The sequence below is a fragment of the Macrotis lagotis genome, chromosome 1 (assembly GCF_037893015.1).
Source record: "Macrotis lagotis isolate mMagLag1 chromosome 1, bilby.v1.9.chrom.fasta, whole genome shotgun sequence".
Lineage (NCBI taxonomy): Eukaryota > Metazoa > Chordata > Mammalia > Peramelemorphia > Peramelidae > Macrotis > Macrotis lagotis.
Window position 1 is genome coordinate 414,494,347 of NC_133658.1, and position 27,066 is coordinate 414,521,412.

At 39.4% G+C, this 27,066-nt stretch overlaps 1 protein-coding gene across 3 annotated transcripts in view; it reads right to left on the reverse strand.

Annotated features, from left to right (window-relative positions):
- KDM3B (lysine demethylase 3B) overlaps nucleotides 1-25,549 on the reverse strand; it is a 66,046-nt gene extending 40,497 nt beyond the window's left edge. For 2 of the 3 annotated variants that reach the window (XM_074212939.1, XM_074212938.1), the window contains exons 1-3: nucleotides 25,309-25,549; nucleotides 10,861-11,028; nucleotides 9,119-9,232 (exon numbers count right to left, since the gene is read on the reverse strand). In XM_074212939.1, coding sequence (XP_074069040.1) covers nucleotides 9,119-9,232; nucleotides 10,861-11,028; nucleotides 25,309-25,497 — 471 coding nt within the window. In that variant the 5' untranslated portion in view covers nucleotides 25,498-25,549. Of the gene's footprint in view, nucleotides 1-9,118; nucleotides 9,233-10,860; nucleotides 11,029-24,817; nucleotides 24,924-25,308 lie in introns of those variants that run through there. The other variant, XM_074212940.1, reaches the window with a different exon arrangement.
- Between the last annotated feature and the right edge of the window lie 1,517 nt (nucleotides 25,550-27,066).

Consider the following 27,066-nt stretch of genomic DNA (forward strand, 5'->3'; position numbering starts at 1 on the left):
TCAGTTAACTGTGAAATAGTAAAGATGCAATCTATTGCCGAATAGTGCTTGTGAACACCTGACTGTTCTTCACTAACATCCTCTTCAAAAATGTCCAGTGTATGGGATTCTCATATGACTCTGAATAAAGAGACAATAGGCTGATAGTAATAATATTCTCTTGATCAATATTAATTAAATTTTCAATTTTAATGAGACCCCCCCCCATGCTTTTGATATATTCTTTCCTTCAGGTATTTATCCAATGATCCATCAACACCTTCCACAATTACGTCTCCTCCAGCATGGATGTATTCTCTTTTTATACTTAATCCAATCAAGCTGCTTTTGCCTAACTGCTCTCTGTGTGCTATTTATATACCTCCCCTCTTAGACATCTGGAATTGTAATGGTAGGGTCCAAATCTAGTTCTGTGATCAGGTGGGAGTATTTAATATGACTTTTACAAATATTTCCCCCTTGTTTTGCTATCTTTCCATTTTTATTTTTAATTGCCTCTGGAATGATTTTGCTTTGTTGAATGTCTTTAAGCTAATTTTGTTTGCCAATTCATTCTTTATAATACTAGATGATATGCTCATAATAATCCATCAGTCTTCTTCAGAACATTTTATACATGAGTTTCTTCTCTAACCTGGTGTTACAGCCTTTGGCAGTCATCTCTATCTCTATTAGGAAAGTAAATCTGATGTTGACTAAGGTACTTTCTGGCTTTTTTGTTTTCTTTGTTGTGGCAATTAATTTGTATTTGTTAAACTGCCATATAAAATTATTATAACAAGGATTGATATATTATATACTGTTCATTTTCAATTTTAACAGTCAATTACTTGCTTAAAGAGATTAGTATTAAAGTTGTTTCTTTGGTACAACCCCCCCCCCCATATTGTTTTTCTTTTAAAAACTCTTTTTTTTAGGCTTTTGCCTAGGCAATGGGGTTATGTGGCTTGCCCAAGGCCACACAGCTGGGTAATTATTGAGTGTCTGAGGCTGGATTTGAACTCAGGTACTCCTGACTCCAGGGCAGATGCTTCATCCACTGCTTCACCTTGCCGTCCCCAAAAACTAATTCTCGGGGCGGAGCCAAGATGGTGACAAGAAAGGATCATGTCTTAGGTGCTCTCTGATAAAACTCATAAACTAAACTAAGGACTCTAAACTTTTGAGAGACAGAAGCCACAGAGGGACCCAAAAAGGCAGTTCTCCTACTCAAGGTAACCTGGAAAAGAGCAGAAAGGCTCTGCTCCCTGGGGTGGGAAGGGCGGCCCGCCAGAGGGGTGGCCCCCCAGAGCAAAAGAACTTCAGCCTCCCGGAGGTAGCTCCAGGGCACTGGGAGTCTCCTGAGCTGCACCCCGGGGAGCACCGGCCACAAAGTGGGGGAACAGCGGGGGACCTCTGCCAGAGCACTGTGGAGCCCAGCCCTCAGGGCACACAGCTAGCAGCCATGGTCATTCTGCAGCCCAGATCTGGAAACAGAAGCAGGCAGAGCAGGTAAGCAGGAGCCCCCAGGGCATGAGCCCATTGAGCTGAGGGAGGGGAGTGAAGAGAGACTGCAGAGCTCTCTCCTCTGCCCCAGGAACAGGACTCTGGGGCTCTGACCACATTCAGATCCTGATCTCAGTCTACGACCCCCCCCCCCATAGAACAGTAGGGCCCCCCACCTCAGCCCCATAGCAGGGGGTGGGGGGCATATGGTCATTCACAGACCAGGAGTGAAGACAGAGCCTCACATACTGAGACCCTTGTGGGAGTGCCCCACAAGCTCAGGAAGCACCCCCAAACCAGGCTCCAGCTGGGAAAATGAGCAAGCAGAGAAACAAGAGCAAGACCATTGAGAAATATTTTGCCTGTGAGCCCAAGAAGGATCAAAATACTCAGTCTGAAGATGAGGAAGCACAAGCTCCTGCATCTAAAGACTCCAAGAAAAACAGAAATTGGGCTCAGGCTATAACAGAGCTCAAAAAAGACTTTGAAAATAAAATGAAGGAGTTGGAAGAAAAACTGGGAAAAGAAAAGAGAGAAATACAGGAAAAACATATAAATGAAGTCAGCAGCTTCATCGAGGAAATCCAAAAAAAATGCTGAAGAAAATAGCATGCTAAAAACCAGCTTAGGTCAAATGGATAAAACAGTTCAAAAAGTTATGGAGGAGAAGAATGCCTTAAAAAGCAAACTTGGCCAGATGGAAAAAGAGATAAGAAAACTCCCTGAGGAGAACAAATCCTTCAGACAAAGAATAGAATTCAGGGAGATTTGATGAATTTACTAGAAATCAGGACTCAATACTTCAAAACCAAAAAAAATGAAAAATTAGAAGAAACTGTGAAATATCTCATTGAAAAAACAACTGATATGGAAAACAGACTTAGGAAAGATAATTTAAAAATTATTGGAATACCTGAAAGTTATGATCAGGAAAAGAGCCTTGACATCATTTTCAAAGAATTACTACAGGAAAATTGCCCTGATATTCTAGAAGCAGAGGGCAAAATAGAAATGGAGAGAATCCACCGATTCCCTCCCCCCCGCCACTGAGAAAGAGATCCCAAAAAACCAACCCCTAGGAATATTAGAGCTAAGTTCCAGAACTCCCAAGTCAAAGAGAAAATATTACAAGCAGCCAGAAGGACACAGTTCAAATATCGTGGAGCTGCAGTCAGGATCACACAGGACTTAGCAGCAGCTACACTGGAAGCTTGTAGGGCTTGGAATATAATATACCGGAAGGCAAAAGAGCTTAGAATGCAACCGAGAATCAACTACCCAGCAAGGCCGAATGTCCTCTTCCAGGGAAAAAGATGGACTTTCAATGAACCAGGGGAATTTAAAATGTTCCTGTTGGAATGGCCAGAGCTGAACAGAAGGTTTGATCTTCAGATACAGGACTCAAGTGAGGAATAGAGATTGGAGGAGAGGGGGAAAATATGAGGGACTTAATGATGATGAACTGCATGTATTCCTGAATAGAAAAATGACACTGATGATACTCATATGAACCTTCTCATATATAGAGCAGGTAGAGGGACCTTTTATAGTTGAAGCACAGGAGAAAGTGGAATTTGAAGATAAAACATGGTGTAAAAATGGAGTCAATGGAAAAAAAGGGAAATGTAATGGGAGAAAGAAAAAGGAGAGGGGGAATAGGCCAAGATATTTCATATAATAAGATTTTTCTTTATTCCAATGAGCTATTACAATGATATGGAAGGGGGGAAGGCAAGGGGGAATGAGGGAATCTTTGCTCTCATCAGAGGTGGCTAGGAGAGGAAACAGCATATATACTCAATGGGGTATAGACATCTGGAGTAAGAAGGAGGTGGGGGATAGGGGGAGGGGGGGAATGTGAGTGATGGAGGAGAGGATGGACCATGGGGGGAGAGTGGTCAGATATAACACATTTTCTTTTTTACTTCTTGCAAGGGACTGGGATTGGATGGCCTGTCCTGGACCATAGGGCCAGGTGGATGCTGGGCCTAAGGGGTGGTATAGGGGCTCAGGGCCTCTTGGCCCCAGAGCCGGGGATCTGTCTGCTGCACCACTGATACCCTACAGCAGAGTCAGAGTGAAAGGAGAGAGAAAATATAGTACATGGTAGTGGAGAAATAAGAAAGGAGGGAGTTGTGATCAGCAATGGCAATGGTGGAAAAATATGGAATTAACTTTTGCCATGGACTTATCATAAAGAATGTGATCCACCCGTAACAGAGTTGTTGGTGTTGGAACAAAGACTCAAGCACATTTTTTATTATTATTATTTTTTTGGGGGGTGCAGGGCAAATTGGGCTGGGTGGCCTGCCTGGGGGCCACATAGCAGGGTGATCGTTGGGTGTCTGAGGCTGGATTTGGACCCAGGTGCTCCTGGCTCAAGGGTCAATGCTCTGTCTGTCACCCAGCCACCCCTACTATTATTACTATTTTATTTTATTTTGGGTCTTTTTTCTTCCTTTTTTTTTTTGGTTTTTGCAGGGCAGTGGGGTTTGGGTGGCTTGCATGTCACATGGCTGGGTGATTGTTGGGCGTACAGAGCCGGATGTGGGCTCGGGTGTTCGTGGCTCCAGGGCTGGTCCTCCGTCCTTTGCACCACCTGGCCATACCTACAATTATTACTATTATTTTTTTTAATTTTAAATTTTTTCTCTCCCCTTTATTTTATCGCTCAAGCAAGTCTATATTTATGGGGGGAGGGGTATTTCATTTACTCTTAAACAAGAATATTTTATTAATGTAAAAAACCCCCATTATTTGTACAAAATGAGAATAAATATTAAATAAAAAACCAAACAAAAAAAATTAAAAAACCTAATTCTTAATGACGGTATGGGTCAAAGGTTTCTAGAAAGTTAATTCAGGGATAATTCCCACACAATAATATTTAACTTCTTGTTTATTAAAATATAATCTATTTCCTTTTCTTTTGGTACTGTACATGTTCAGTACCTAACATCTTTTCCTTCCAATAAAAATATTCATGATATTAAGGTATGAATACTTTGTGACATTCAAATCCTTGGGCTCTTTCATTCCTTCCTCTTGAATGATTGTGATTTTCTATCTTTCCACTCTAATATTATGTGTTGACTAAGTATCCCATCACTATTTTTTTTGTTACATTTAAGTGTATAATAAAATCTATCCCCCACCAATAACTTTGTTTCTTCAAAGAAGTGAGTACAAGAAGTACATGTGAGTACTAAGTATACCATTTCAGCTGAACTTTCGGCTTTCTTCTGGTTTATCTTAAGAATGCCAAGGTTGATACAATCTAGTACCTCTTGCCGATGGTCACATGATAGCTACTGGACAAATATTTTACACAGAATAGGAATAGTAAAATTAAAGCTTTGTTATGGTATAAAAATTGTGATGTTCCTGGCATTTTCTGCAACAATCACTGCAGAAGTAGAAAGACCCTTATAGGATTAAGGGTCATTTTCTATTTTTTTCTTTGTTTCATGGGTTATCATTGCAGGAAAAAAAATCTACTCATCATTATTTGGCTAGTCTGTTGGTGATGTGCTTCTTCATACTTAGCTAATTTGGTTTTCAAAATTGTTCCAAAAATTGTACTCAAAAGACTTTTCAGCACTTAGAATCTGCCAGTCCTTACACTCAATCTGCTGACAAAGATTCTGAGAGGTTTTAAAACCACATTAAGGGGAAGCTAGGTGGCACAATGGATAGAACTCTTGCCTTGGAGTCAGGAGTATCTGAGTTCAAATCCAGCCTCAGACACTTAATAATTACCTAGCTGTGTGACCTTGGGCAAGTCATGCAACACCACTGCCTTGCCAAAAAAAAAACAAAAACAAAAACCCAAAACACACTAAGGCATCTGAGTAGGGCTTTGGAGGTGCTGGAGATAAAAAGACAAAAATCAAATTATCTATGCCCTCACAGAATTTCTATTATTGAGGGGCAAATAACATGTCTGCAAATATAAAGTATTTTAGAGAGGAAAACATTAAAACTGGGAGATCATAAACAAAGACCAAAGTCTATCATCTTCAATTTCTTTTACAAAAGAATGTCTTATGCACTACCCAATTTAGCTATTTCTAATATTATATTTTCTCCTCGAGGATATGATTTCTCTCTCTCAACACATTCAATTTCAATCAATATGTAGCATGGAAACAATGTAAAGATAATCAGTGCCTTCTGTGGGGGGGATGGGGAAAGGAAAGGAGGGTGGGGGAAAAATTGTAAAATTCAAAACCTTACAAAAAATGATAGGTAGAAAATACTATTGAATATAATTGGAAAACAAATAAAATATTAATTAAAAAATACTCAAGTTTCCCCCCTAAATTGTAACCCATCTCCTATCTTCCTTCTTTCTAATAGAGGGTAGCACCTTCTTCCCAGTCCTTCAGGTGAATAATCTGGCAGATAATCCTCAACTCTTCACTATCTCTCAATCCCCATATCTAATCTGCTGCAACAGCTTGTCAACTACCTACCTTTGCACAATATCTGTCAAATATGCCCCTTTTCTCCTTTGACATTGCCACCACTCTAATGCAGGCTGTCATCACCTCATGCCTTGATTACTGCAATAGGCTGCTGGTGGGTTCACCTGTCTCAGGTCTCTTTCCACTCCAATTCATCCTTCATTCTGTCACTTTCCTAAAATTCAAGTCTGATCATGTCACCCTTCTACTCAATAAATTCACTGGCTACCTACTGCACCCCCCCAAATCCTTCAAAACTCTCCCTCTTACTTTTCTAGTCTTCTTCTTAAATACTCTTCAATTCAAATTGGTTTCCTGGCTCTTCTACAAAGAAGACTCTCCATCTTTGGTTCTGGATATTTTCCCTGGCTTTCCTCCATACCTGGGATGTTCTCTCTCCTCATATCTGTCTTTTATCTTCCCTGGCTTCCTCTAAGTTCCATTAAATTTCATTTTGTATAGGATGACTTTCCTGCCTCCTCTTCCTGTTGTGCCTTTCTTAATTATTTCCTATGTATACTGTATAGAGCTTGTTTGTACATATTTGCTTGTCCTCAATATTAAATCATGAGCTCCTTGAGGGCAGGGACTGTCTTTTGCCTTTTTGTCCTTAGGCACAGGACCTGGCATATAGTAGGTACTTAAAAAGTCAGAGATGTAACTTTATGCCTGCTTGCCCTGCCACGACCTAGTCCATAACAAGTTATATTTTAGATATTCAACGGTACTTCTTCCCATCCTTTTATAGCACATTCATCCATTATTCCTTAAGCCTCCTGATAATGAAATGTCTCTGCTTCTTTGAAAATTTTTTTCTTCAAAATTATTTTCAGAAATACTTTGTCTTCTTGACACGCTGGAGAGTAGGGAAGTATTCACTTCCTCCTCTCTCAGGGGGAGCAAAGTATCTTAAAAAACATGAATACTCTTTGCATGCCATGGCAAATATTTCCTTGCTCCTGAACTTACTGGAAGCAAGGGCCTTCCTCAGCCTTCCTCTACCTTCTTATCATCAACCCTCTTGGGGAAATATAGCAGAGTGCCAGGTTGCTGTCCTGGAGGTCTAGTTGACAGGAGTTCCTAATTATAGCAGACTTAGGAGACATGTTGCTACTTTGCTCAGCAGCTTCTGATGGGCAATTTACCAATTTTTGCCTAAGCTCAAAATGCAAACAGTCTTTCAACTGCTTTAGGTTTTCGAGTATAATTAAAATAATTATCAGTCACTTAGAATCTTTCCTTACTTCCTTCCACCATCTTTTCCCCTCTCTTACCATCTTTTCCATTAGATAGATTTCTTTTTTTATTTTTATTTTTTTAGGCTTTTGCAAGGCAAATGGGGTTAAGTGGCTTGCCTAAGGCCACAAAGCTAGGTAATTATTAAGTGTCTGAGACTGGATTTGAACCCAGGTACTCCTGACTCCAAGGCTGGTGCTTTATCCACTGTGCCACCTAGCCACCCCAGATAGATTTCTAATGTTAAATCTTGTTGATCATTTCTGTAGTCACAATGTTTTCTATTCATTTTTCGAAGTTTTAAATTTTCAGAACACAAGAGTATACAAAGGGAAAAGGTGTGATCGCTAGTGTTACTTTACAGAGAAGCAAGCAGCTGGTCAAGGTACTCTTTAATACTTAAAAATAATTCAAGGAATTACAAAGTTTAAAGGCAAGTAGAAAAATTCCCATACCTTTTTTTTGGCAAGGCAATGGGGTTAAGTGACTTGCCCAAGATCATACAGCTAGGTAATTATTAAATATCTGAGGCTTAATTCGAACTTAGATCCTCCTGACTCCAGTGCAGATGCTCTATTCACTGCATCATCTAGTTGCCTCCCCCCATACATTCTTCTTCTTTTGTTTTTAATTTTTTTTGGGGGTTTTTTTTGGTTTTTATTACAAGGCAAGGGGGTTAAGTGACTTGCCCAAGGTCACACAGCTAAGTAATTATTAAGTGCCTGAGGCTGAATTTGAACTCAAGTCCTCCTGATTCCAGGGCTGGTGCTCTATCCACTATGCCATCTAGCTACCACCTCCCCATACATTTTTTTTTTAGGTTTTTTGCAAGGTAAATGGGGTTAAGTGGCCTATCCAAGGCCACACAGTCACATATTTGTGGGACATTTGCAACAATTTATTAAGGCAAAATCCTTTTGCAACAATTATTAGAAATTTAGCAAAACCTGATGACCCTGCAAATGTATTTAAGAGCATACAATATTCCACATACATTGTGCCCCAATTTTTTTAATGAAAAGGGAGGGATTTTTTTCATTTTTCTCTAGGTTTCTTCATTAAAATTATATAGCATTTAAGTTTTACATTTTGGTGGAAATTTTTTATATATTTTTATTCTAGGTCTACTTAATTCAGCTTCTCTCAGTTCTTATGTCAAACCAAGTATCTCTAAATTTTTGTTGTTCATCATTTCTTCTTTTTATCCTATTTTTAATACAAAATAAAACTATCATATGTGTAGCGAACCATGAGAGAATTCATAACATAAAACTATAAATTTCTATTTCAAGAGAGCCTGTATAATAAACATTACATATTATGTTCAAAATTGGTCATCTTTTCTTTGTTTTATTGTGTTTTTTTCTCTGTTCTCTGTTGTGTACTATTTATTTTTTCTCTCACTTCTCTCCAGATGACTATAAGCATGGATATATAGATATTAGATATAAACATATATACATACTGACATACATATAAATCCATATATATACCTACAAAGAGACATTTATATGTGTATATTTACATACATATATATACACACTGGCATACATACAATTTTCATAGATATATATATTTGATTTGTGTTTCCCTTATTTTATTTTTTAGGGTTTTTTTTTGCAAGGTAAATGGGGTTAAGTGGCCTGTCCAAGGCCACATAGCTAGGTAATTATTAAATGTCTGAGACCGGATTTGAACCCAGGTACTACTGACTCTGGGACTGGTGCTTTATCCACTGCACCACTTAGCTGCCTATGAAGGGAAGTACTATAGTTTTTCTTCAGTCTTCTTCACAGTAACTTCTTAGAGCTTATAGTAGACGCTTAGCAAATGCTTGTGGAAATGTTTATTGATTGATAGACTGCATATATATTAGTCAAGTAAATGATAACAGAAATAGTTACAAGGCTCTAGAGCAGGAGTTCAAGTACCTGGAATAGGCGTAATCCAGTAGCATCTGACAAGAATCGGAGATCTCGATCCAGAAGAAATTCCACTGGAACCACAGACCCCAAACCCAATTTATCCACTAATGGAGTGAAGGTCTGTGAAGTGGAGAAGAAGTAAAATAAGTCTTTGAAAGGATATTTATGGCCAAACTCCTACCTGGACAGTACCCAGACTTTCCATTTGTTCATAAACTTCTTTGATTGACAATTTAAAGCACAAAGTCTTGCAAAATGATTTCTACTCAGCACCAAATTCTTCAAAGATCCCCTTTTCTTTGTCTGTTATTTGGCTCAGCACTGTAAGCAAAAAAGTTAATTTAAGGCCAAAATGCAAAAATTCTGAAGTTCTCCATAATCTCTAAGGGACTTAACATCATGACAGATCGTGTTAGGATTGAACCTGGGTAAAGACCCAGGGAAAACAGATTCAAATTTAAGACCTCTGGATAGTATTCCTGAAATCTCAGCAGTTCCAAAAATTGATCATTCCTTAATCTGACAAACTTGAAATGGTTCAAGGTCCTTAAAAATGTATGAGCATATCCACACAATAACTTTTCAAATATAACTTGATAATAAATGTCATTCAAAATTATAATGAAAGAGGTAGCTAAACAAATTATGGTATATAAATGAAATAGAATATTACTAGTTCATAAAGAGATGTTGAGCAGGAAGAATGCAGAGAAATATGGAAAAACAGAAGTAATGCAGAGCAAAGGAAGCAATACTGAGAAAAATTTCATCAACATATGTAATATTCATATCAACTATGGAAATTAAAATGACTAATACAACAAAAACAAAACTCATTAAAATATACAGACAAGAAATGCAGAAGGGGTCTTAAAAACCAGAGACAATTTTATTTCTACATTGTTAAAAATGTTTTAAATAAATTGTTATAAAAAGAAAAATACATTTAATGCCACTCCCCAAACAAAAATAAGTGAAAAATTGTTCAAGTGAAAATATAACTTATAACTGACAATGGGTCACACTAAAAATTTAAGATCCAGTTTTTTAAAAAATGAATTTAAATTTAAACTGTGAAGCAGTTTAATTTTCTTTTGGTTGTTGCCACTTTTCACCTAATGTTTTTAGCCATGTAGTAAGAAAAAAATTACTTACCTTTAGAATTAAATTCTGTTTATCCTACCTTAGAGATAGGGAAAGGGATTAGACTGTAATTTACCTGGTAAAGGCAACTCCCAAGAGAGGAAATGGCTATCAAGGCAGTCTGTACCTTCTCAGTTTCCCAAACTTCCCTGGAGTAGAGAACTGTCTGAGGCCCTGAAATCAGGCCCTGTCCAGTGACAAAGAGCTGAGTGGAGCCAGAGGCAGTACTTGAACCCATATTTTACTGGCTCTGAGACTAGCTCTTAGTTGATGCCTTAAAAAGGCAAATATTTGATCATTTAAAGAGTCTTCAAGGATAATATCTATGAGAGCATAATGAAGATGACAAAATTCCCCAGAGATTAAAAAGTAACTAAATATTTTAAGATAAAGAACCTTTCAGAGCACATAAAACATTTGTGTTTGTTTTTTTCCTTCAGAAAATTATTTGTCAGCAAGGACCATGTTTCTAAATTAAGCAGATTAATTCTCAAAAGTATATAGTATAGCTGTGGTTATCCCATCAAGACACATACTACAAATGTAATTTCCACATCAAACTCAAAAGGCAGAAAATTAAATGGGTTGCTGATCACTATACTCACCAGGGCTGGCCACTGTGCAATTGAGACCCTGGTCCCCTGGAGGAGGAATGGATCCTTTCGAGGAGCCCAGACTAAGGAGCCTTCTAGCAGCAGCACAATAACCTCTTCGGCATGGACTTTCACCCAGGAGTGTTGCTTCCAGTTGCAGCCATCAAATTCAACAAATATCTGTCAAAGAATCCAAAAAAGGATTTAGAAACTGCATTTTTGTAATTTCTTCATCTTAAATCTTTTCTTCATCATATAAATTTGTGTTCTGCAAATGGTTGAGAAAAAATTAAGTTCTTTCTTTTTTTTTTCCTTTTTAGGTTTTTACAAGGCAAATAGGGTTAAGTGGCTTGCCCAAGGCCACACAGCTAGGTAATTATTAAGTGTTTGAGACTGGATTTGAACCCAGGTACTCCTGACTCCAGGGCCGCTCTGTGCTTTATCCACTGTGCCACCTAGCCGCCCCTGAAAAAAAAATAAGCTCTTTCAAAATTACTTTAGAATCATTTTAAGAGATCCAAAGCAGTCTAATGAGATGAAAGCTGGTTTTCCAGGTCCATTTCATCATTTAAGAAAAAGAATCAAAGACACTGACATCCACAGAGACAATAATTCTCAGCAAGGCCTACACAAGAAGTTCTAGGGTTCTACTTCCTTCCCAATAGGTCTCAAAGCCAATAAACAGTTTTAATGTATTAAATGATCTTAGGGGAGTCATAACATATAAAAATAAAATTATGGTTTTGGCTTTGGAATCTCTTTTTGGATACTATGGCAAGATTATAGGATATATTAAGACTGTGTACCTATGTTGATAATAATTTACAAGAGGGACATGCAATTTAATAATAATTGCTCTTGCCATTAGTGATTATAATCTATTGGTCATAGCTTTAGTTACAATAAGGCTTTTACTTCTTTCCTAAAGAAACATTCAATTTCTTAAAATGTAGTTAACTGGAAATTACTACATGAAAACAGTTCATACTAAAGCTATTTTCAATAACAAGTTCCCATTCCATCTGCTTTTACTTTAACTCCCAATCATATAGGGTGTCACAAAACACCCAAGATGTATCTATACAGATACAATCTATTCAATAGTTAAACATACAGCAAATTCTTAATAAAATATTTGTTGACAGATGCTACTAAAAAGTTGTTCAAACAATTAAGTGACAGATACAAAGTTCTAGTTTCCTAATATTCTATAAAGTATGTTGTATACCATGGACCCAGATTCCTGTTTCCATTTCATATAATTCTGGGACCAAACAATCAATCCAAATGTAGGAAATAGAAAGAATGGGAAAAAGAGTATTTACTAAGCCACTGAAAGGGAAGAAAAAGAGGATAGATGATCACTGTTCACAAGGAGCCTACTCACTAACATTTTACGTCTGCTTATAACTTTGCTTACCACCCCCCACCCCATTCTCAAGTCACTGGATACCTAGAAGCAAATTATTACTAACCAAAAGTTCGGGCTCTCCCCTATATCCTCTGGAATTCCCATTCCATAGTAAACAAGCTTTCTTCATTCTGACTCTCTCTCACCTTCCATCTAATTGCTCTTGGATGACAGTGCATCCCAGGTCATCCTCTTTAATACTTGCTTCACCTTCACACAAATCCTCCTAAACACAATGGTCCTGGAGGAGTTGAAAGACTTTTTGTTTCCTGCTTTCACTCTGAGACCTTTATTGCTACCTTCTAAGACAGTTGTCTAACTTCCTTTTAAAATTTGTCCAATTAAGTTTTCTACTCAGGAGTTGGACACCTGGTTGGTTCATTATGTTCCTCTTTTCTTCAGCTTGAGCTGGAGACTTCAACTTCCTTGTTGGTGTCCCCTCAAACTTCTAACCTTTCATTTCTTTCAGTCTTTCTAAATCTCATGATTCCCTTCCCTCACATACAGGGATCATAGCCAAGAATTCATCATTATCTACAACTGTTCTCCTTTCTTGACCCAAAACTCTGACATTCTATCTGACCAAAACCTCTTCTCATTCCATCTATCCCTATGTTTTACCCTTCTTGAACCTATTCATTCTCATCACAACCTCTTAACCCCTCTACACTCATTTCTCCACTTATTCATACCTTTCATTTTCTCAAGTCTCTCAAGACCTTCTGTAGTCTTATCCCATAACCTCAAACCTCTCCTTCTACCTCACTTCTCTTCCAGATTTCCTTAACTTAGAGTACTACATAATCCACATCTATATATATATCTATATATATCTATCTATATACACATATATATATATATACATGTATTTCCATATTTTTTTTGGCCCATAGATAACTCCTTTCATATGTGTATGGGGGAAGGGAATAGGATTTAGACAATTTTTTAGTCTTTCTTTTTTCCCATTATTGATAACTTTTTGAAGACTAAGAAATATTGTATTAATGGGAAAACAACCACTGCTTCCATCTAATCATCAGATAACTGTGATTTTCAAGAGGAAAAAAAGAATAAGAATTTATATTAGGGGCTAGGGTGAATAGAGGGAAGAATATTAAATTCATGAGACTGTAAGGTTAAGATTTAGTAAGGGGTGGTGGTCTCAGTTTAGGTAGGCAGGAAAACAAACCCTTTGTCTTCTAATTATATGCAACTCTTTATATTTTCCTTAGTCTGGAGAGGAACAACCAAAAGATAAATTTGTAGGCTGTATGAACCAATGTGACTGCTCAACTTTAGAAAAGAGTAGAACTTCTTGCCACTTATCCTCCCTATATCATAAAATTAATTTAATTAAATTTAAAATTTAAAAACAAACAAAAACCCACTAGAGTGTATATGTATATGGGGGACTGTGTATCTAGAACATAAGAATTAAAGCCTTGTGGTCATTATAGCAGCCACCAGAGAAGCAGAACAAACTGGAAAATATGGTCTGAAGTGGAGCTCTCCTGCTAAAGACAAAAGGACTATTTGTGGCAAAAAGGAATTGGAACAAAAAGTTAATTTTGGTTACTGGCCATCTTTTATTTCAATTTGTGGTGGTTATTGAACTATTTTTAAATCTCTCTGCCCATTCATTTGCTAGGTGGAAGGAATCACAGTGTAAAGGCAGCAAGAATCACTAGGCCTCTAGGTGGCTATGGTTTTAACACATTGAATGAAGCAGGCTTCCATGGGAGAGAGGTAAGAATTAGCTGATCAACTTCATCACCTTACTGACAAGGGCGAGAAGGGCTGTGGGTGTTTATTTTCTGCTGGGACTAGTGTGTCATTAAAGCAAAGTTTTTGATATATTAAAAAAATAAAAACCAAAAAAACTCTACCCATCCTTATCAGACCCTGCTGTCCTATTCTAAGGATAAGAGAAACATAAGCATCCCAAACTAGCCCAACTCTCCTTTTCTTAACTTCCCTTATGTACTGTCACCATTAGCACCTGTGTACTCACATTTGCAACCTCAGTGACACTGTCATTCTTGACTCCTTTATCCAATCAGCGGCCAAATCATATATTCTCCATAACATCTCTAAAATATAATTGTTTCTCTAGTTATACTACCCACCCAGCTTCCTAGTGTAGAATCTCATCTTCTTTTGCCTGGACTATTAGTTCAACAGCCTCACCTCCTAAATGACCTCTGTGCCTCTTTTCTTTCTTTCTCTACTTCACTCTATCTTCCACAGCTGCCAAGGTGATTTTCCTAAAGTTCTGGGTTGATCATCTTACACCTCCCACCTCACTCAATAAATTCAAGAGGCTTCCTATTACTTCCAGGATCAAATATAAAGTCCTTTGACAATTAGATCTCACTCTTGGCCTCTTCCTACCTTTTCATTCTTCTACTTCCCTTTACCCTCTCCACATTTCAGGCATACTGGCCTATTAGTTATTCCACCATTTTTGCTTAGTGCCTTTCCACTTATTACTTGGAAAGTTCTTTCTCACAATCTAAAACTTTTAGAATCTCCAATTTCCTTTAATACCCAACTCAAGAACCACTTACTCCTGGAACCATTTCCTGCTCTCCCCAGTTGCTGGTAATGTGCATTCTAAAGCGTCTAACTTCCAGATTTATGTATTTATATTGTTTCCTCACCCCCATTAGAATAGAATGTAGAGGATGGTTTTTTTTGCTTTTTCTTTACAAGCCCAGCACTCAGGAAGGGTAAAGAACAATCATTTAATAAGTACTTATTATTTAAGTAGCAATTTTCTTAAACATGATCATTAAGTACTTAATACTTAAGGCCAGTACTGTACTAAGCATTTTACAAAAAATCTCATATATAACTGATGCAGGCTCATAGTAAGCATTTAATAAGCTTGTTGGTTAATGGTCAACTAATTGTTTCTCTGAAATTTATAATCCAAAATCTTAATGTTTGGAGAGAATAAGTGACTTGCCCCAGATCACACAATGGAGGTCAGAGATGAGATTGGAATCCAGGGCTTCCTGGCTTGGAGGTCAGCTTAATACAAATATACTAAATTAAAAACCTATGCTAAAATTTAAGTAAAAATAGTAATAAATAAATAGAAACCTTCTGCATATGGCAGAATACAATATTCTATTATAGTTAATCTTGGAAACTAAAAATGAGAATCCATAAAAAACTCTTAGGTATTCTTCAAATTGTTTTACAATTCTAAGGTAGAACAGTCAAAGAGCTGCCTAATTGATATAGATCAATTATTTTCTTACTAAGTCATTGGATAATGCTTTCATATTCAAGATACATAAGAAACTGATTAAAATGTGTTCAAAGATTCATTCCCAGTAAATAAACTGGCAAAAAAGTAGAAATTAAAGGAGTGTCCATCAATGTGGAATAACTGAACAAATTATGGTACATATATATAAAATAGAATATTACTATATTGTAAGAAATAAAGGAATAATTTAAAAGAAACTAGGAAGATCTCTTATCAACTGATGCAGAGTGAACAGAAGAAACTCAAGAGAATTATTCAACAGCAAAAATTGTAAAATATAAATAAGCGTTGAAAGATGGATTAATGCAATATTCAATTTTCATTCCAGAGTAATGATGATGAAGCACACAAGATGACATATTTTCAGCTATAGGCAATATGGGAATTTATTTTGCTTGACTAAGATTATATAAGGTTTTCCTCCCCCCCCAAAGGGGTGGATAATGATACAGGGAAACCAAAAAAAGGAGGGAAAAAAAAAGAGAGGTTATCCAAGCATGAAGAGATTAGGAAACATCACAAGCAGGCTGATTTTGGAAATTACATGTTGAGTTTATTACATATTTTAAGAAGAAAAGCAAACTGTATATACAATAGACTCCTAGTTTCATGCATGACCAACACTTTTCTCTTCTAGAGCAAATGGAAATAGTTTTAGTATTTAAAATAAATTTAAAAATAATGTAATATAAAAAATACAAATCATATATATATATATATATATATATATATATATATATATATATATATATATATATATATGGGTTTTTTTTAGGTTTTTGCAAGGTAAATGGGGTTAAGTGGCTTGCCCAAGGCCACACAGCTAGGTAATTAGTAAGTGTCTGAGACTGGATTTGAACCCAGGTACTCCTGACTCCAGGGCGGTGCTTTATCCACTGCGCCACCTAGCCTCCCCTAAAATCATATTTTCTTAAAGATTAATGATTAAAATAAAAATATTGAATATATTTGATAAATTAATATTTGCTGAAGGATATGCATCTAACATTGAGCTTAATTCATATGTGGAAAAAGATCTTAGAAAAGAATTATAGTCAGAAAATTTTTACACCTTAGATAACTGATAGTAGTCAGATCATAGATTAGTTAGTAGTAAAGATGAAAGCAAAATAGGTTATGGTATGTGGATCAACCCATAGACACTGCAAGTAAAATGTTAAGTTCTTTAGAACTTGAATCATGGGACATGATTCAAAAGAGATGTTCCAAAATAGTTGAAAAATAGCACTCTTTCTCAGAGAAGAAAAGGAAACAGTATGCTGGAACTGAGACTTAAAACAAGAAAAACAAGTTTTCCAAAATTATACAATGTCAGATCAATGTTTGGTTCTAACTTTATTTTGAGATACCATTGATAACAGAACTTCTCTTTCCAATATTCTCTACATTTCTTTTCTTTTTTTTTTAAGCAAGGCAATGGGGTTAAGTGGCTTGCCCAAGGTCACACAGCTAGGTAATTAAGCGTCTTAAGTGGGATTTGAACTCAGGTCCTCCTGACTGACTCCAGGGCTGGTGCTCTTAACTGCTATGCCACCCTAAACTGTCCCTCTTCTCCACATTTCACAATAAACTGAGAATCTTCCAATATACCTATACATACAAAATTGTATAGTAAACTAAGACAATGTTGGGGAAGAAGCAATTGCTTCATAGCATCATAAATAGGTGGAGCTGGAAGGGACTTCTGGGAGAACTGATATTTTGGTAGATATTATTCCTCCCTTTCATTCTCAAGGTTTCCCCTACAAGAACTTAGCTCAAACATTCCTGAAGAGTATTTTTTAAAGTTAAATAATTTGTTACCTCAGAGATGTTAGTTTAGATACCTCAGAGATATGTTCTAAAAAACACCTTATGTGTATCAAAATACCTTCAATTTTCACTTAATCCTCTTCATCCAAGTGACTCCAAAGACTTCCCATAGGTTATTTTAGATTGTATTCCTCACCCTTCACCAACCCCTGGACCTTAAGAAGCTATTTGCTCAACTTCAAATAGCAAACCATAGTTCACCTGATAACAATAAACTTTTGTAGTCAGGAATTTCAATGGAGCAGTAGTTTGAAGGACAGTAATTTAAAAAATATGAGCAAAACACCAAGATGGGCTGGTCACATGACAAATAATTTAAGTATAATTGATACAGATGGATTTATGTGCTATGTTGGCATTCTCATTAAGTCAGGAAATACAAGTACTTTTGAATTATCTCCACAACAAGCTTCTGGCCAGGCCTGGACAAGAGACTCACAAAACGGGCAGGTATGGATGGGTTGCAATATGAATATCTGGTGGCAATATTCATATCCCTATAATCATAAATATATTTGAGTATGTCAGTATCAAGAGGAGGTATTTTAAAAGTACATCTTAAATGTTTCCAAAACAGTATAAAAATTGTCTTTATCCATTTGAGCATTTTTGTATTCTAGTCTAATTAATTTAAAAACAAGATCCCAAAGGATGCTGATGGAGGAAACTCCCAAAGAGTAAATGCTGGTCCCAGCCAGTGACAAACACCCAGGAGAACTTTCCATTCAGGACTTTAAATGAACCAATTAGAATGTAGAAAGTATGGATGATCTTAGCTTTCCAAAGGCTAATGAAGATCAGATCCCAGGATAATTCAAGAAGTAAATTCTTATGTGATGGAAATAGCCATTTTATTGTCTTGAAACATGGTTATAAAATTTCAGAATGGAAGTGAGGAGTACAAGAAATAATTTATTTAGAACAAATAAGTAGTTATTGCTAACTGAGAAACATAATTCTCTAGCAACCCTGACCCAGAAAACTAGTATAAAAAGGCCTGATATAGCATGACTTTACTAGTCTCAAGGCAAATAAATTACTGGCATGATTGCACTATCACTAAATAAATCCAAAGTAACACTTTGATTGTAAATTGAAGTACATCATTGAAATGGAAGGCACAGAATGGGAATATCACTGGAAATTCAATTGGATTTATCATCTAACAAGTTAAACTGACTTATGAATGGGGTCATCCTCAAAAAATTCTAAGTTGGTCTCACTTGGAATCTAGAACACATTTTCCTATAGAAAGATATTGTAGATGAGGGTTAACACCCTAGATGGGACCACAAAGCCTATTTTTTTTTTTTAAAGAAAATAAGCATTAGAATTTCAATCATGGGGCTGCTAGGTGGTGCAGTGGATAGAGCACTGCTGTGCCACCCTAAGCTTCCCCTCTCCTCCACATTTCACAATAAAATGAGAATCTTCCAACATACCTATCCATACAAAACTATATAGTAAACTAGCTGGAAGGGACTTCTAGGAGAATCAATAGTCAGGAGTACCTGAGTTCAAAACCCACCTCAGACACTGATTACCTAGCTGTGTGGCCTTGGGCAAGCCACTTAAGCTCATTTACCTTGCAAAAACCTAAAAAAAAAAAAATTAAATTAAAAAAAAGAATTTCAATCAGTTAATCAACATTTCAGTGCTAGTTAATCAACATTTAAGTGCCTTCTACCTAAAAGGAGTAAGTCTAGGAGCTAGGAATACAAATAATAATACAAATTCAATACAACCTGCCCCCAAGGAGTTTGCAAAGGGAGAGAATCTATGTACAGATAAGTGAATACTAAGAAACTGGAGGAGGGGAGCCTAGAAAGAAAGTAAAGATTCTTAAGCAGAATTGATAACACTGCTTCTCAAAACTTGGGGAACTGATAACAGAGAAACAAAAATGAACAATGTCAATGGGGGCAGCAGAGTTCAAATCTGGCCTCAGACATTTAATAATTGCCTAGCTGTGTGACCTGGGGCAAGTCACTTGCCAAAATAAAAACAAACAAAAGGGCAGTGTCAGATAAGAAGTCAGGAAGAATTCAAATGTGGTCTCAGACACAAGCTGTAAGACCCTGGACAAGTCACTTAAACCTGTTTGTCTCAGTTTTCTTATCTGTTAAATGAACTGGAGAAGAAAATGGAAAACTACTCTAGGATCTTTGCAAAGAAAACTCCAAATGGGGTCACAAAGAATGGGACACATCTGAAATTCTCAAACAATAAAAGAAGTATATATTTTATCCCTGGCAGTAGAGAGCCATTGAAGATTTTTAAGCAAGAGAGCAATAACATGATCTCACCTATGCTTTGAGGAAGATTATTATAGAAATTCTACAAAGAATAGTCCAGGTAAGTAATAATGAGAGCCTGAAGTACAATAGTTTGAATTGGGAAAGGTGTATTATAAAAGAAGCATTGATATAAGTGAGAAAATGATTAGATATTGGGATAATGGAGAATTAAGTGGCAAGGAGACTTATATTGTTATGAAAATGGTGCCCAGAAGAATGATGCTCTCAACATTAAATTTAGAGGAGGGCTAGTTTGGGGGAAGGGGGAGTTATTCTCCCCATTCTATTCTGATGCTGGTATGCATGTATATCCTCCCTTTGACATTCTTTCTCCCACCCCCCCAAAAAAAATTAAGTTTGAATTTATTTGACATACAAAGAAAAAGACCAGGGAAGATAACTCAACTTTTTTTTTTCTTTTTTAGCTAGACTATAAAGTTAACCTATGGCCAGAGAGCAATAAAACTGATCATATTCTTTGACCTAGCAATTCCAATATTAGCCTACACTGAGAAGAAATCATAAAAAGTGGGAAAGGTCCCACATGCTGCAAAATATTCATAGCAACTCTTTTTTTGTAGTGGCAAAGAATTGGAAATTGAGGGGATACCCATCAATTGGGGAAAGGCTGAACAAATGGTAGTATATGAATATTATGGAATTCTAGTATTCTCTAAGAGACCATGAATGGTCAGACTAGAGAAGGAAGGAATGAATTACAGGAACTGATGCTGAGAGAAAGGAGCAGAACCAAGAGCACATTGTGCACATTAAAAACAACATTGTGAGTTGATCATCCTTGATGGATGAAACTTCTCTCAGCAGTTCAGAGACCTAGGAAAAACTGAGGATTATTGTAAAGGACAATGCTATCCACATCCAAAGGAAGAAAAACAAAACAAAACAAAAACACTATAGAATCTGAATGGACATAACACATTCAACTTTAAAATTTCTCTTATGTATTTCTTTTCTATCTCATGGATCTTTTTTCTCCTTAATCTTAATTCCTCATACTGAAAATGACTAATCTGTAAACATGTTAAACATAAATGTGTATGTACAATATTCACCTGACTTTCCAGGTGAATGGAGGGTGGAAGGAGATCCTGTAACTTAAAAATATGCATATGCATGTGGATGAATGTTGAAAACCTATCATAACATGTAATTCGAAAAATAAAATGTCAAAAAAAGAAAGTTGTAGAAAGACTTACAAGTACTTCTATTTTTCTCTCATTATAAGAGATATAGAAGGTGAATGATATTCTGCAAATGGAGTAGGTCAAGGCCCAAGGTTTATAAGGTTAGGTAGGGTCCAAGAAGGATAAACTCCATGAATTAGGATAACAAAAGTTCACAAAAACAGATGTAAGGTTAAAGTCTACTTTGGAAAGTAACCTACACTTAAAAAAAATAATGTGGGGGAGGGCAGCGGCTAGGTGGCGCAGTGGATAAAGCACTGGCCCTGGAGTCAGGAGTACCTGGGTTCAAATCCAGTCTCAGATACTTAATAATTACCTGGTTGTGTGGCCTTGGGCAAGCCACTTAAACCCCATTTGCCTTGCAAAAACCTAAAAAAAAATATGCAGGTACAATTAAGGCAGTAACTTTTATTAATTAAGCTTTAATTTTGGAAACAATATACCAAAAGAGACAAATGATGTCAAGTAATGGAATGTGCTGATAATAAATGGAAAAGACTGAAGGAAAAAGTGACAGCTAAGAATGGATTAGTATGTCATTAGTATTACTGTCTATAGTACAATACAGTACCTGATTTACTATCTGCCAACAGCTTCAAACCACGAAGTCTCCACCCAGGTCATCATACCCACCCCTCACCTCTAGACTTCCAAGGAGTGACCTTTTTTTTGCCTGATCTATCTACCCCAAGTTTGAAGCTTTACCTCCTTTCCTGGCTGTAGCTCCAAAGAATGGCTTATCCTTCCCCACCCTCCCCCCAACTCAATTTAGCTCAGATTTAAGTAAAGTCTTCATCCACAAGAATGTAAGGTTGTGGAAGGCAGGGACTAGTTTGCTTTGCATCTGTATAACCAAAAAGAATATTAAGTGCCAAATAAAGGAAATCTTTTAGGTAGAAATTCAATTTCAATAGAACAAGATAACACAATAGGCAATGAGTTAGCTTGTGTCAGTATCTTTTTGGTGACACATCCTTTTCTCCTCTTTTCCTACCTAGCAGTACTGGCTTGGACTAGACTCCATTAATACCCTTAAGGAAACTCATCAATAGAAAACTAAAGGATTAGACTGTATCAACCTAGATCCTCACCTCAGTGCCTAATGTCCCACTGATTTCAGGGCTGGACTCCTCTCAAAGTTTTCATGCAAGGAGTTCTCCCAGTGAAATCATATCCCGTTTCCCACTTTTGTCTGCTTGTACTAGGTTCTGTCACTTTCCTTCCCCCTACTTCAAGGTTTATAAACCAGTCTCTTAATGAATTTAGATTTTATGATTCAGAGTGAGACTGCTCTTAGGTGAAGACAATAAAAATAAGCTTATGGGGCGGCTAGGTGGCGCAATGGATAGAGCACTGGCCTTGGAGTCAGGAGTACCTGAGTTCAAATTTGGTCTCACTTAATAATTACTTAGCCGTGTGGCCTTAGGCAAGCCACTTAACCCCATAGCCTTGAAAAATCTAAAACAAAACAAAAAAAAAAGTAAGCTTACAATCTGCAATACTGTGGACAGGGTGACTGTCCCTCCACTTTCTTAAAAGGCATTTCCAACATGAAAAACTTCCTGAAACACACTGACAATTGTCATCTCAAGAAGCTAAGGCATTTTGGAGTCTTGAAAAACAATCTGTCAAAGGCAAATGAAAACTGAGTAGCAACAGCAGGTGCTCTATGGCCCCCTGCCCTTCTGGCAAGAAAAGCCTGAAGGAACCCCCCCCCCCCCAGCTGTTGTTTAGGGTGCTGTGACAAATGAAACCGACATGTTACCTCCTAGCAGCCATGCTGAAGTGGAAGGTAGATGGTTTTGGGGGGAAAACAACAGGAACAGCAAGATTGGTAAAATCTTGTTCTCAGGGAAGGAAATTCATGACAGGAAGGAGATACTTAATGAAGCAGAAAATTATTAGGCTTGGGCTACAAGAGGTTTTTAAGATGAGTGTTTCTCACTTGAAACTATCTAGAGAGATACCAGGGAAAGATGAGTTAAAAGAGGATATTTTAAGGAAATTGAGGAAGTTACGATTCATTCACTCATTTAGCAAACATTTATTGAATACCCATTATGAGAAAAAGCACAAACATAAGAGATACTAAACCTGAAATGAGTAGAAGAGAAAGGAAAGTTGAGGCAATGCTATTTTATAAATTCTAGTTAGATGTTCATGAGCAGCAGTGATCTGATATAGGCATTAAAAAAAATGGTGCAAGGTAACTGAGTACCAAAAAAAATCAACTTGGCTCCTGATCAATTTAGATTTCTATTTCTAAGCTAAAAAACACATTTTTATAAATTCATTTTCCATCTCAAGAATATAAACTTTCATGTTGTTTTGTCACTAAGGATTTGATAGAGGATCATTACCTTCTTATCAGCATTAAAGTGTATTTAGAAATTTATACTACCATTTTTGCCTAAAGTTAAGAGGAATGTTTTGAATCTCTCCAGAAGCTTGTTCAGTCAACCCTCAATTATTCATACTAAATAGGGAAGCCCTGCTTTGCATTACTCAAAACTATGAATGTCTGAAAACATCTTAAAAATAACAGAAAGAACATGTGTCCAATCATTGGCCTGCTCTCTACAAACTCCACCCATGAGTACAGGAAGAGCACTTGTGATTGGTCGATGGATATGTTTACTACAGTGTGATATGTTTACTACAGTGTGTTGTACAACGGCCATGCAAATTAGAAAGGCCCACAAGCAAGGCCTAAAAGATATAAGGTGGATAAACAATTAATTTAATTAAAATGGAAAATACGACATAGTTTGGCTTCTACACATCTTCGGATTAGAAATATGCACTTTTATCAACCAAATTATCACCAAGGATAATGGTTAAGTGTGGAAGGAGGAGGAATATTTGCAAGCTGGTCAAAATATTCACAAATTGATTTTTCTGAGAACTTTTTTTAAAAAACCAAAAACTGTTTTAGCTTTATGTAGAGTCCCACTGATAAACAACATTGAAGTTTCAAAGTGTAGACTCCTTTCTACAGTTGCTGCAACTAGAACCAGGTCTGTGGCACTCCCGAATTAATAGGCACTAAGCTTACTCAACTTGCTTCAAATATCCAACTCCCTCAGAAGACGTTAAAGTGGTTTTAAAGGCTGTCACTTGAAAGATAAACTACAGAGCTAACCCTAATTCATCTCTTACATCGATAACTGCACCACAAAATAAGAATTAATCTGAAGAGATGTGTTTCCAAGAATCTTAATGGGGGTAAACCTTGATTTCAACCTCACTTCCAACTCCACTTTGGGAATCAGATGTGAGGGGGGAATACGAATTTTGACCCTATTTCCCCAAGTCAAAGTATGAAATCGGAGCAGTGGAGATCTCTCTCTCCGAATTCCCTTATCCTTGGGCGGTTCCTGCTTTGCACATTCCCTTTATCTTCAAAAAAGGAAAAAAAAATCCCTTCACCGTCCATTTTCAGAAACTCTGGGTGTAGGCACCTAACATTTTACAAAAGCTGAGTTTTTAAAAGACAGACAAGACGACCAAAAACCTATAAACCCGGGGCTCCCCCCCCCCAAACAGAACCAACAAGAAAGATCCGCTAGACTAACGATTATTAAATCATACCACTCCCCAAAGTTAAAAATTTCTTCTGGACTCCCTGCCGACCCAGGCAGGTGCACACTACCGCTGAAAACTAAACTTTGCGAGCACGGCGCTAACTGTCAGCGCCCCGCAGCGCCGCCCCCTCCCCCACGGCCCACAAAAGGCCGGTCCGGGCCGCGGGCCGCGGGGCAGCCGGGCAGCCGGGCCGCGGAGGCGGCGGCCCGCAGCGGCCCCCTCGGCCCCTCGCAGCCACCTCGCCCTCGCGCTCGCGGGCGGCCGGGCCGGGCCGCGCCGCGCCGCCGCCCTCCCGCGCCCTCCCGGCTCTCCCCAACGGCACAGGCCCAGTACAAAGTTTCAGCCCCAGCCGCACACAAACCCCGGGCCCTCCGCGGCCGCTGGGGCCGGCTCCGGGGGCAGGAAGCGGGGCCGCGGGGCCGAGGCCGCTGTCACCCTCCGGCGGCGCCCAGGGCCGCCCCCCGCCGGGCCCCGCACGCCGCCCCGGCTCGGGGCCGCCCCGGCTCGGCCGATGGGGCGCGGGAGGCCCGGATCCGGGGGGCCCCCGGGGTCGGGGGGAAGCATTCCGGGGGACTGTTGGGGAGGCGTGTTTGGGGAGAGGGGGGCGTCGGGAAAGGGGTCGCCCAGGAGGCGGGGCCTGATAGCTGGGAAGCACAAGCTCCCGGCTCCCGGCACGTCTCCCGGGAGGAAACGGGGGGGGGCGCTCCGGGGGGCTCGGCCCTCGCCGCGGCCCCGGGCCCCTCTCAGCAGGGCCCCGCCGGCCGGCAGGGCGCCGGGGCCGCCCCCTCGCCCCCCGGGCCGCCGCAGGCCCCGCAGCCCCGGGCTCGCGTGCCCGGCGTGCCCGCCACTCACCGCCAGATCCTGGGGCACCGCCCCGCTCATGGCCCGCACCGTGCCGGCCCTCCAGGCCCGAGTGCGCAGCGCAGGCCCCGGATCCCCGCTCTCCGCCGCCGCCGCCGGGGCCTGGGCCGAGGCCGCCGCCGCATCCGCGAACAGAAGCAGCAGCCGCTTCCCCACCGGGGAGGCCGCCGCGTCCGCCATGACCAGGGCCGGTCGGACCCGCCGCTCCCACCGCCTCCCCGAGCCCAGAAGCCGCCGCCGCGGAGCGCCCGATCCGCCCGCGAGGCCTCCGCACCCCCTACCCCCCCTCCCCCCCCACCCCCAAGCCACCACCAACCACCGCCGCCGCGCAGCGCCCCCCGCGGCCGGGAGCGGAGCCGCAGCCCCGGGCTGCTCACAGCGCCCCCCGCGGTCCGGAGCGGGGCCGCAGCCCCGAGCCCCTCACGGCACCCCACCCCGAGCCTCCCTGCGGCAGCGCCCCCTGCGGCCGGGAGGGGAACTGCAGGCGGGGTGGGGTGGGGGCTCCTTTCTCCCCTGCCCCCTACCCTGGCCTCATAAACAGCGCCCTCTATGAAGGCACTTGAGGAAGAGTCATGATGCCCTCACCGAAGGGCACCCTACCTTTTGAGGCCATCTTGGGGGACCAGAGGTTTTCCGTTAGGGAGGACTCGTATGTTCAGAGGCCCTGTGCAGGTCTGGGGTCAGCCCCGAAGCCCTGGGCTTCGCACTCTGTAAACCTAAGGTTCAATTCCTTTCTGCCCCTTGGCCCATAAGGTAGTTTCTTTCTTCCCATTGGTTCATAGATGCAATCTCTCTCTTTTCATTGGCTCTCAAAACACATGGTATCCAGTCATCCTTTCCCATTGGTCTATGGCCCATATGGCCTAAATTCTTTTTTTCCATTGGCCATTGAGTCTTTTCACTGGCCAAGGGCCAACCTAGCATCCTTCAGAATCTTCTTGCCCATTTTCCCACATTCCCTAACACTTTCTTTTCCTTGTGTACAAATCTTATTCTTTAACCTTAGATGTTCCATATTCCATGTAAATCTCGGAATAAGCATGGCCCAGTTTTTGCTGTATCCTTGGCCTTTGTTGTATCCTCATGGGTTTCTTCTGAAACCCTCTTCAATGTGATGGTGTTGATATGGAAGCGCCCTCCCTCCCCCATGGTGTTCCAAGACTCATGGCTTCCTTTGTCATTCAAGACCAGCCAGCACAACACATAGGTGATACCATTTGAAAAATTGTGCTACAATTAGGGGGGAGGGTTAAGAAATGCTGTCCAATTAATCTGTTAGATGAGTAGTGTATCCTAATACCCATAAGTAGACCAATGTGAACTCTTTCAGAATTCCCAAGGAAAGAAATGTTCACTTAGATGATTTTTAAAAAGCAATGCAAGTTTTATCCAAAAAGAGAAACTACCTGAGAACAGATTAAAAAGTATTAAATGACCAAGGCTCCTTGGCAGCTTTTTTAGGGAGGGATAGTCATTTTTTACATTGTTCTGCTCTGGCTAATATGACAAGATACTGGTCTCCTTAAATCTTATTTGCACCCACACATCCCAGTTCTTTGGCTAGGAGCTATTTTCTTCCTTATGATTACTAGGTTTTTAAAATATTGAACTTTACTTGGCACCATGTACAAAATTAACTGACTCCTGTTCTGACCCTTGGCCTCTTTCCTCTGCACCGCTCCCACTTAACTGATCCCAAACCTCAGAGTGAATTTTTTTTTCCTTTGGGGTGTCTTTCTGCCGACAGTA